At 36.6% G+C, this 12,185-nt stretch overlaps 1 protein-coding gene across 1 annotated transcript in view; it reads left to right on the plus strand.

Moving 5' to 3' along the window:
- Positions 1–12,185, plus strand: part of LAMA1 (laminin subunit alpha 1) — a 102,525-nt gene that overhangs the window by 49,249 nt on the left and 41,091 nt on the right. The window contains exons 16-28 of the mRNA XM_065668024.1: positions 345–455; positions 1,265–1,392; positions 1,983–2,069; positions 2,315–2,526; positions 3,027–3,133; positions 4,127–4,307; positions 5,576–5,712; positions 8,309–8,545; positions 9,092–9,235; positions 9,610–9,789; positions 10,344–10,529; positions 10,807–10,934; positions 12,004–12,124. Of these exons, the coding sequence (XP_065524096.1) occupies positions 345–455; positions 1,265–1,392; positions 1,983–2,069; positions 2,315–2,526; positions 3,027–3,133; positions 4,127–4,307; positions 5,576–5,712; positions 8,309–8,545; positions 9,092–9,235; positions 9,610–9,789; positions 10,344–10,529; positions 10,807–10,934; positions 12,004–12,124 (1,959 nt within the window). The remainder of the gene's footprint in view (positions 1–344; positions 456–1,264; positions 1,393–1,982; positions 2,070–2,314; positions 2,527–3,026; positions 3,134–4,126; positions 4,308–5,575; positions 5,713–8,308; positions 8,546–9,091; positions 9,236–9,609; positions 9,790–10,343; positions 10,530–10,806; positions 10,935–12,003; positions 12,125–12,185) is intronic.

The following is a 12,185-nucleotide window of genomic DNA, read 5'->3' on the forward strand; positions in this document are numbered from 1 at the left end:
CATTAATGATTCTGCAGAGGAGGTAGAACATCTGGTTTTTATTGTCCCATAATAAAGAACTTTGCATATTCAACTGCACAAAACTTAGCTCACATGCCTTTAGGGGACAAAGGGCTGAATCAAAGTTTCATGGAGTTGATTGTTATACCCTTTATTCAGTGCAAGTGAAAAACAACCACCAGAAAAAAGCTGCAGTGACATCAATAGTGTTGAAAGAGCATTCAGGTACCACAATGTGAATGAGTCAGATGGTGGGTGGTCGGAAGCGGGCTCTTCGAAAATGTTTTCATGTGTACTTTTAACATACATATTGCTACTGCTTTTTCCTCCTGGTTTCTTTTCAGTCCTGCCTCCCTGGGTACTATCGTGTAGACGGAATACTCTTTGGAGGTATCTGTCAACCCTGCAAATGCAATGGGCATGCAACTGAGTGTGATATTCATGGTGTTTGCTTTGTAAGTCGTCCTTCAAAGTGTTTTGTGTTTTAAGCACCTATTTAGGATAGCATTTTGGCTGTGGGAGACAAGTTTAGAGTGTATGTAAATTTCAATCTATGGGTACCAAGTGTTTCATTTTTTTGGTTTGTTTTTTATTGTTTATTTCAGAATATGTTCAGGGGGGTCGATTAAAGTGTTCTCCAGTAAAGAGTTTCTTTCAGTTTATCATCTCACGTGGCGAATAATCAGAACTAAAATAAACATGTCACCATATACTGGCTGATAAAAATCTTAACTCTGCTTGCTGCATGTAACAATAAAACCTTTCCTGCAAGGAATGAAACTAAGCAGTGTTTTGGGGGAATACTGGTTTTGTGATATATGTTCATCCTCCATGACTGACATCAGTGGAAATTACACATTAGCTTCTGAAGAGAGAATTTAGCTCTCAAGATCTCTTCTGAAATTTAAAGGACACAGAAATAAAGTAGCTAAATACTAGTAAGAAATATATAAGAAGTTTGTTACTCTAAATGTGTGCAATATGCAAAATATATTTAAGCTTGTGTATAAGTAATGTGGCTGATTTCATAGCTTAAAGTTTATTCTAAGCAATTCAGATTTACTGTTACAACTCAAAAAAAAAAAAAAAACCAAACCAAAAAAACCCCACTTAATTTCAAAGTTCTACTCCATTCTTCATGTCTTGAAGAATGGCTTCCTCGAACATTATACTGCATGCAGAAGCAGACTCCTGCAGGAATCCCTCAGGGGGTGGAAAAACATCAAGGGTAAGTAAGAGAAGATTTTTTTTCCATGTCTCACAGGCTTGTCAACACAACACGACAGGACCTTTCTGTGATCAGTGCTTGCCTGGCTTCTATGGAAATCCATCTCAAGGAACTTCTGAGGACTGCCATCCCTGTGCGTGTCCTCTGAGTTCTGCTGCGAACAAGTAAGCTGCTTATGTGAGATTTTCTTTCGCATCTTCAGCAAAATCAGAAAGTGAGATAAAGAAAAAACGGCATGAATTCTGATGGAGAGAAGACTTTTCCTCTCTTCATTTGAGCATACCTTCTTGAAAGAGCTTTTTCCAGGTAGACAAATGTATAGACTAAGCTAAGACGGGCTGAGTGAACTTGTGCAATTTGTACAAGAAATAATACTTTGAGCTATCCTTGAGCCTGGCAGAAAAATTGCTGTTATCTTTCATGTTGTTTCTGAAAACAACAGGACAGAAGTGTTGCATGTGAAAAAGAGTTGATTACAGAAATTGGACAGATTTGCTAGAAAGAGGGACAGGTTTTTAGGAAATTTTCAAGTCTTGCTTTCCTTTAAAAGAAAAAGCCCTCAAGAATCTTGAGGTTTTAAAATGATAAATTTATTTTTACATATTCTGATGTTTATAGCATTCATGTTAATTTAGAAAAATCTGCAGTTACATGGTTAAATAGGTAGGTGCATGGACTCGAATTGTGGATAGTGAATGTTTGTGGAAGTCTTGTGATTCTGTGTATTGATATTGACTGCCATAACTGTTGATAGTTTCAGTCCTACTTGCCAACTGAGTGAAGGAGGCGGAATTGTCTGTGACAACTGTCTTCCAGGTTATACTGGTTCTCAGTGTGAAAGGTAGGTACACTAGCTTAGGGTAAAATATCTCTATTATTAACATCACTAACTGTTCATCATCCTACTTGCCTTGAGCTGTTCATACCACATGTACAGAATATTCCTAATAAAATTTTCCTTCCGTTTTGTCTTTGCTTGTAATACAGAGGTATTTTAGATAAAAATTTGTTAGGAAATGCTCCATTGGGTGGGCAGTGTTTTGCATGACTTCGTTACAGCTGATAAAGTTTTTAATCTCGGTGCAGGTGTGCTAATGGTTACTATGGAAATCCACTCATGCCTGGACAATTGTGTGCTCCTTGTGAATGCAATGGCAATGTAAACCCTCAGGAAGATGGCCACTGTGATACCTTCACAGGGCAATGCTTGAAATGTCTGGGGAACACAGCAGGTCACCACTGTGAAAAGTGTGCTGATGGGTATTATGGGGATGCAGTGATTGAGAAAAACTGTCATGGTAAGCTATTATTATTATTACTCTCAAAATTTAAAGAAAACAAAAATGGGATGTACATGTAGAATAGATGAGGTGATATGCAGCTTTACTGAAAACATTAACATTCAAGTTGTGAGTTGCAAGTGCAGGTTGAAAACGGGTTAGGTTAGCCTCAGGAAGGAATATTTTGTGCTAGAGACTGACACTTCATATTCCTCAAACATACTGGCTTGCTTGACACTGCCTTTCCAGTGACCTGTAGACAATTCCTACTACTGAATGCTACCTATAGGGCTGGAAGAAACAAACTTCTCAAATGTATCTATTCACACAGGTTTGGGGATTTTTTTGTGTTTTAGCCGAAGTATATAATAGAGATATTACTGTAGTATATTAACATCTGTGGGATATAAACAGGTGAAACACATATTGTATACCAAATTCAGAATTCTGTATAATAATGCACATAGATAGACATTAATAAAGTTTTTTAACTTGGTTTCTTTTTGTCTAAACATAAGCCTGTGCATGCCATGTGAATGGTTCCCTTTCCACCACTTGTCATCATGAAACAGGCTTCTGTCAGTGCAAATCAAATGTGATTGGAGAAAGATGTGATAAGTGCTTGGTAAGCATATATTTACCTCTTCCTCATCACTACTTTTTTTGTATCTTGGCCTTCCTGTTTATCTATAGATATCGATTAGAGCAGGTATTCTCGAGAGAATAGTGTCAAATGTATTCAGGGGAGAGGGGACCTGTTACTGGAGTGGAGACCAAAGGTTTGTCTGCACTGGCTTTTATAGTTGCGAATTGCTCTGCCTGTGCTCTTTGCAGATGTAAAGCTATGTAGTTGACTCAGCATCCTTCCGAATAGGGCTGTTCAGGCTAGTCTTGCATTCACTGACAATGTTGGCTTACAAAAAAACATGGGCTGCCATGTTGGCTTACAAAAAAACAAAACTGAATGCTGCTAACAAACCCGAAGGGATCCTAGCACTGTGCTTCTGCAAAATGAAGTCTCAGTGGGAATATCTGGAGAATGTGATTGATGATAATCAATGCATCATGGCTGAATGCCAAAAAAGGATTCAGTTAAAAGACAGGCCTGTTATAAGAACAAGTAGATATTTACTGGGTGATGCAAACCAGCAGTTTCCAGCCTTTGCTAAGTGTAGAACTGTCTCAGAGACCAGAGCAGGAAATCTGTGCCCAGTTACAGCCTTTGTGCCAGCCCAGCTGAATGCCTTTCAATCCACATGTACCATGGGTTACTGACCTTGCTCTATTCTGGTCTTTCATTCACATTCACAGAAATCTCTGCTTGGTCAGTACAGTAAAATATCCTGGAACTTTAAAACATAAATCTCACTAATGAGATTAGAGGACCATGAGAGCATTTCAATGTTCACATCTTTACTCAAATACATACTTGCATATGGCTGGGAACAGTGAAGAGATAAGGCCAGGGAATCCTCCCACAGCAGTCACACACTGCTGGTGAATATTCATGCATGTCAGACAGCAGAGAAAGTAAACAAGAGAAAATAAGAGTATACATTGCATTGTTTTCAAAAAATTATGAAATATAGTTCAAATGTATTTACCTCCTGTCCAACAGAATGGTTATTATGGCCTGCTTACTGGGCTTGGCTGCATTCCCTGCAACTGTAGTCAATTTGGCTCTGTCTCCGAGGACTGCAATCATGAAGGGCAGTGCCACTGTGTACCAGGAGTAGCTGGAGAAAAGTGTGACCGTTGTGCTCATGGCTTTCATATGTTCCAGGATGGTGGCTGCACACGTAAGCTCTTATACATGATCCTGTCAGGGTTTGTCTGGAATTTCTTTCATCAATGCATTTTATGTTAAACTATGTCAAAGGTCAGTTCTGATGACTATATGGAAAAATCTGTAGAATAGTCTCCTAATACTTTGATTGAGCTAGGGAACAAAACGTTTCTTTGCTTATTGTGTGGTTCCTTGTAAAAGGTTGTGACTATGAAGTAACGACTCATAAAGGTTGTATGAGAAGAATTACATCCTCAGTAGCTCCTTTATCTCTTTTTTTGGTACAAAACATTTTCTTCCTTTAGACTGTATAACACCTTCTTTTTTTCTGCAATCATAAAAGCTACGAGCTATTACTCTTACATATTTTCACCTTGGTTTTTTCGTGTATTTCTTAAAAATATGTATTATAGTTTTATAAGATGTCATTGACACTATTTTCCCATCATCATGCGTACAATTTTTCATCATGGTACAGGGGAAAATGTTAATTCAAATGGAGACTGTGCCATCAAAAACCCCAATTTATCGTGTTAATAAGATGCCCTTTTCAAGAGTATAGCTAAAGGAATGCCTACCTTTTCTGCAACCTGACAGAAACATTTTTCTCATGCCTCAAATAGTACAGGAATATGAAATCTGCAGTGAGATTACGTGAAAGGATTATGTTTTGTAACGTATGTACTGTGTCTTTGTTAAGAATCAAAGATCCCTTAAATAGTTTTAGCTATTTAAGTCTTGAAAATTTTGTGAATGTTATTATAGCAATCAATAAAACCACTTTTCTGAGTTTCTGATTTTTAGCAAGAATTGCATTGGATTCTGTAAAGACAAGTGCTTCATGCAAAAAATAGTTATCCATCCCTAGTATTCACTAATTGGTTCTTGAAAAGTAGTAATTCCTGTGATTAATCGTTGCACCGGCTTGAGAACATTATCATATCTCCTGATGAGTTTTGTATCCTTAATAATAGATTTTTTTCTTACAAAGTTATTCTTCCCCACAATAATTTCATTTAGCTTTATTGATTCACCTGTGGAAATGCCACATTGCTTTGTAAACCACCAAAGAGGCTATGTTAAGAAGAAATAATGGGCTCTCAATAAAAAGATGAGATGCCATTGTGGTCATAATTTGTTTCTCAGTGACTAGGGGTGACAAGGAGTTTGTAGCAGAATGGATAAACTGTACTGTGTGCTTAAAAAAAAAGTAAGAATAGCAGTGGTCTCTGTAGCTAAAGCAAAGATAAAGTTAATTACTTGGTCCTGCTTCTCTTGCAGCCTGTGACTGTGCTCATACTCAGAACAACTGTAATGCTGATTCTGGCCAATGCATTTGTCCCCCTCACACTCAGGGACCAAAATGTGAACTCTGTGAAGAATATCACTGGGGACTCTCTCCTAAATTTGGCTGCAAGGTATGTTAGGCTGGCCAAAAAGCCATGGTTGTTCAAAACAATTTTCCTTACGCTAATGTCAGAATTGGAGTTTTGTTCTGAGAACCTTCATGTTTATTCTCTGTCTCAAAGTGTTAGGGCAAGATGCTTACGTTAAAAAAATCAGACCGTAAAGTGTTTATTGAGGAACCTTTCAAGGAAGCTGTCTTTGAAAATAATGATCAGAGTGTCTATTCTGGATAAGTATGTAGATCATATTAAAATTTTGAAGTGTGTATTCTTATTTTCAAGTGCTTAGTGGTACTAAACCAGATTCATAGCAACAATTGGCAACAGGGAACATAGTTTCCATGCTAATCAAGGAGTGATATTATGGTCTCAAGAACAATGAAATTTAGCTTATCTGGAAAGTCACTGCGTGTTTTTGTTCTAAATATTTAAAATTAAAATAGTACTAGGTAACTCCCATTACATCAGCTTAATATTTGTGATTAAGCAGTAAAATGCCAACTCAGTGCAGATCTAAGGAGTAGCAACCATTTATGCAATTAGGTTGATGCACTAAATTCCTGACAGATAATGGCATCGGGCCAATCTTCATTTTATAACTTGTGAGATTTTAAAAAGCCTCAGAATTACAAGAATGTAATGGCTAATTTCAATTGAGAAACCACAAATACAATAAACTTGACAAGGTCTGTCATTATATGCAGTAAGTACTTGACAAGTACAAGTATCAGCCAAATTGTTTTTTCTCTCTTTAATTTTTTAAACTAAGGATGATAAAACAGTCCTATAATATCTCTTCAGGGTTTACATTCTTAGTGATTTAAAGAAACTTACTTGGCAGCTATTCTTTAATTCACTGCTTTGTCAGCTACCAGCTACTCTCTTTCTTATCCTGGTGTTCTGCAAATTCAGTATGCTGGTACCTGTGCATTTCCATTTAAGTATTCCTTTCATGGGGTGATTCCCCAGCACTTGTCAATGGTCAAATTGAAATAAGTATGTAACTGCTCACTTCCACTAAGTTGTTTAGCATTCCTGTTGATTACAGCATTGTGGTAATAAACATAAATTACTCTAAGGTGTTTTAGTTACTTTCTTGATGCAATAAACGGTACTGTGATCTGCAGGTAACGTCTCAACAGAGGCTCTTCTGGGCTGCATAGTCAGCTGTGGAAGGTTGAGAGCCAGTGCAATGTCTACTGGCAAACCCTAGAAAGGTTCTTGCATGCTCTTTACATGGGTGAAATGGGATTGATGCTATCAGAAACCCACCTAGTTTGGTTTTGAAACACACTGCATTTGTGGGATACTTCGTCTGGCTCCATTTCTTACTGTTTTCTTGGTATTTAGCAGCAAATCTGGGTGTGTTGGTGGAGCAGAGCTATAGTCATGTTTTGCTTACTACCTTTTTCAAGTATGCTGCAACGCAGTTAATTGTACCATGGAGTCCTTATTTATCTTTATCACATATAAGTAGAGATTGAAGTACAAGTAAATTATTTCTATTATTATGATTCCTAAAATAGGGTTTAATATTCAGAACTGCAGACCTTTAGCCAAGTTGTCAACTTGTTTGGTCATGAAGTGTATTAGACTAGGCAATGTAGTACCTAGTGTTTGCTGCTAGAGTAAAATCTGCTTAATACAAGGAATACTAACAGTGAACAGCAAACTTGTGAAGAATGATAAAGGATACATAGCAATGCTAATAGATTTTGTGGGTCTTTGTGTAGAGGGCTTTACAAAGTAAGGTTTTGCATCTCAAATTATGAGATTATGAGGAAAGAAGACTGGGGGAAAATGCTCATAGTCAGATGATGATAGATGGAATGTACTTTCTGCCTGCACTGTTAGAAATAACTACAAAGCAAAACTGGACTTGTTAGGTAATGACAGATATGAAATTAAGACTGAAGATTAGATCCAGTCTACTTCAAAAAAGAATGACAAATTAGATACATCCATTTTGTGTATTTGTAGTAACAGGTACATATTACTGATTACATAACGGATGTTGGGCTCTGCTAGAGAAAGTTATTCCTTTAGTAGTGAGCTGCAATGTGTGCTGAGCTTCCCACCTTTAGATAGAATGAGATTCTTGGTTCTTTATCAAATAGTAAATGAAGTTTGAGCAGGATGTACAGAATATCAATGCTTCTGGGAATCTTGAAAGAATGTCAGTATTAAGATTTTTCTATTATATTAATAAACTTATTGTACTTATAGATTTATTTCATGCAACAATTATACAACATTATTTTAATTTACTTACTGTACTTAATAAATATAATTTTAAATAAAATCTTCAGATTTCTTTTTTTTTTCTGGAGCAGGTTCCTTCAACTCCTTTGATTCCCAACCCAGATTTGGATCAGCAATGCTTCTTACTTTTAGCCATCCACTTTTTAGTGGAAATGAAGTTCTTTGCTCAAATACAAACCAAACAACCCCATTTCTATGTGGAAGTTCTTCCCTTTTATTATTGTATATTAATTGTTGACAAACATAGAGTTTTAAGAGCTGCTCTAATTTTACTGTGCTGTTTCTGTTGTAACAAAATTGTTTTTAAAGATCTGCTATTTATGAACAATTATTCTCTTCATCTAAGGCTTGCAACTGCAGCACCAGTGGTTCAGCCAATCTGCAGTGTGATGTCTTGACGGGTCAATGCCAGTGCAAAGTTGAATATGGAGGACGAGACTGTTCCAGGTGTGCATTAGGCTACAGGGACTACCCAGACTGTGTTGCCTGTGACTGTGATTTGAGTGGAACCAAAGCAGAGATGTGTGATGACACTGAAGGACTTTGTGGTTGTGAAGAAGAAACGGGCATCTGTACCTGCAAGGTACTAAAGTATTTAGACCCTTTTGAAATAGCACTGGGGTTTTCTGGACATTTAGTACATAAAAGTCATGGAGGTTATAGAGCTGAAAGGGCTTCAGAAGGCGATCTGCATCCTTTTCTTTGAGATGTTTATGAGCACACCTATATCACCCCTAAAGGGTTTTCTGTGCCAGTGCTGAACAGGTCATATGTTTCTACATTGAGCTATGAAAAACTATTCCTTGATAGAGTCTAGAAACATATTGCTGCAGGAGTTTTTCTGTCTTGAATGGAAAGGCTTAGCTGCTAATTTTTGATAGAAATTCAAATAGTTTAGTTTCAATGTTCTGTGTTTGTTTTTTGTTTGTTTGGGTTTATATTTTTTTAACAGCATTGGCAAATAATTGAAAAAATAATGCATTACATAGTAAAACAAAATAGATGCAATAATTGACTTCCTGATTATGTAATTTACATAACAACTAATTTTTCTTCCAAAAAGAACAGTCTTTTATTCAGCTAGCAAAGTAACATGAGTGCACTGTTATGTTCTTTTTATTTACTCCAGGAAAATGTATTTGGTCTACAATGCAGTGAGTGTAAACCTGGAACTTTTGCTTTGTCTGCCAACAATGCACTAGGTTGTACTCCGTGCTTCTGTTTTGGGATGTCCACATTTTGTTCAGAACTAGAAGATCATGTGAGAATTCCTGTAAGTAAAGTGACATAAATATACAGACACTAGTGTTATCCTCCTATTAGGTACCACGCTGGTGTGCCTGAGGTTGCATAGATTTCATGAATTGGGATGAATGTGATTGGCTACTTTATGGAGGCAGTGGCGTATGGCAGAACAAAAAAAGAAAGTAAATGATGAATGATCATAGTCTTATTCCTGAAATCTGTGTTTCACTCTTTGCTCTAAACAAAAATAAATATCAAACACGTTTCCTGAGTTTTTTGTTGGAGAATTCATTACTGTAAGATGGACTATTGACTATCTCAGAGCAGAGTGTTAACAGCATATTACATGGAGATAGATTTATTATATTTTTGTTAACAAATCTATTGCTCCTTGTGTTGCAGATAACCTTAACTCCGGATCAGTCCATTCTGCGTGTAGTAGCTCAAAGTAACCTGACTGGAACAGTCGAAGGAGTATTTTCACAATTTCCTGATGTTTTACTGGATGCTGCCATAGTCAGAAAATACTTAAATACAGAAACGTTTTACTGGAAGCTACCAGAGCAGTTTCAGGGAGACCAAGTAAGATGACAATTTCTTTATTGTCTAATAGTCACTTCTTTATTGTATAATAGCCACTTTTCCTGCCTTAGTTCTATTCATGTAGCTCCTAATATTATGAATGTTCAGTGGCTGAACTTATTTATAGCAAGCACAAACAATAAGTTTACATTACCCTTTCCTAATGAGATTTTTCTTGACCCTGTAAATGAGTAACACCCATATTTAATTAACATATTATTCTTCAGAGATTGTATAGGGGAAAGAGTGATGTATTCAAATTTGTTTTAGAAACCTGAGTTTTCAACCTTGATGCTAGATATATTATTTTGGAATCTCTATTGCTTAGGAATTAAATGAATGTTGAGTGACACTTTGAAAGGGCCTAAAAGGAGAAACTATGAAATATACATTTAACCTTGGTGCAGAAACTGCTGAGTTGAAGTCAATTTTCATGTTTTATTGCTAATTTCTCAAAGAACTGTCAGTTTTCAAGTCTTCTGATGATAAAATATTTTCAGCTAGTAGCTCTAACCTTGGAGTAAAAAAATAGTAACCATTTTTTATCAAAACAGCTCATGGCCTATGGAGGGATGCTGAGATACACTGTTGCTTTTTATGCTTTGGATGGCTTTGGAACCTCAAATTTTGAGCCACAGATTCTAATGAAAGGAGGTCACACCAGCAAGCTGGTCATCTATGTAGACATCCCTTCTCCAGAAAATGGAGTAAGAACTGATAAGGAGGTAGAAATGAAGGAGGTAAGACAAAACATTGGCATGGAAATATTTCCTTCTGTGAGCTTCCTATAAAAATTGTGTGTGGAAGCTGAGTGCATTGAAGGAGAGAAGAAATGATATAAGACCAGGTCTTGTTCTAACACAGAGCAAGATTTTTGATTTTCTGGGACCTACAGTTTAGATAGAATCACTGTGACTGCATTTCTGAAAGAACACATAAGGAGGAACCTTTTGTGTAACATCATTACCTTAAAGTGAGCTTGAACAGTCATGGGTTTAATGAGTTATTTTTCCCTAGGATTCTTGGAAGTATTTTAACTCTGTGTCTGATGAGCCTGTCTTACGTTCTGACTTCATATCTGTGCTAAGCAATGTTGAATACATCCTTATCAAGGCAGCTTATGGCCAAGGATTACAGCAAAGCAGGTAAAGCAATCTCTGATTGCATTTACTTATTCTATTGCATTTACTGTAATTTAACCTAGAAGTAGTCCTAACTGAGCTATACAGTAAAGATTCAACTCATATTAGAAATGTCTAATTTCCTATTTACAACTTTCGTTCTTCCTCTGATTGGAAAACATTTGTGACTTTTAATGTCAGCAAAATCCCTCTTCAGTTCTTTCTGTGAAACAGTAATTGTCTCTGCTGCTTACTTTGTTAGAAAGCTCATAAAGAAGCACAGAGCCTTACAGGCTGATGCAGTGTTCTGCAGGATGTGTGTTATAGTTAGATATTTTCTAAATTATTTATTTCCCATCTTATTTTTATGAACATTGAATTTTTTTTAGTACTGATTTATATATATATATATATATTTAATTAAGCACATGTTCCCCTGAGTTTTAGGGTTTGTACCAATCTAGGTCTCTCCTGTAGCTTTATGCACTCTGGGCAGTGGTAGTAAAATATTTCCGCCACAGAAAGGTAGCATTTTATCTGCCTTTTTAAACAGAACTAGGTTACTAATGAGAAGGAGGAGATGGGATATGGTCATCGCATCTGTCAATGTGGCAACTAGCAAGACAAGCAGAGATGCATCCAATGAAAACCCAGTATCTGAATTGTCTTCACAACTGTGAAGAAGTGTGATTCCACCTCAAGATTTGGGATTATTTTTGATTCACATGCCCTCAACTATGTTTTTGTTAGCTGTCCAAAAATATGTAGGACAAATCAGAAGTATTTCTTTCTCTCTAGTGTTTCTGAGGCGGAAATATGTATTCTTGTGTGGTAGGCTTGTTAAGTTATACAGACCACTGGGAATCAACCTATATTATTTTGAAATACTTCTAATTTGTTCATTATAGGTCCTGAAATTTCATACATAAGTCAAGAACCTTCAGATTTTATTGAGATATTTGCATGTGAAAAAGGGGACCATGAGGGATTATGTATGGCAGCTCTGACCTTGAAACATAAAAATGCTTGAATCTCAGTTTTGGTGCTAGAACTTCTCTAGATACTTACACTCTCTTCTGCATGTGTCTTGTAGAATTGCAAATATATCAATGGAAATTGCAGTGAAGTTTGAAGAAATGCATCTAGGCAGAGCTAGAGCTCGTCTTGTAGAACAATGTAGATGTCCTGCTGGTTATGCTGGATTGTCCTGTCAGGTACAGAATCCTTGATTCCTTTTTGTGTGTCTAATAGTGAGATAATTCAAACATTTAGTTA

This window comes from Lathamus discolor, chromosome 2 (assembly GCF_037157495.1).
Source record: "Lathamus discolor isolate bLatDis1 chromosome 2, bLatDis1.hap1, whole genome shotgun sequence".
In the NCBI taxonomy this organism is placed as follows: Eukaryota; Metazoa; Chordata; class Aves; order Psittaciformes; family Psittacidae; genus Lathamus; species Lathamus discolor.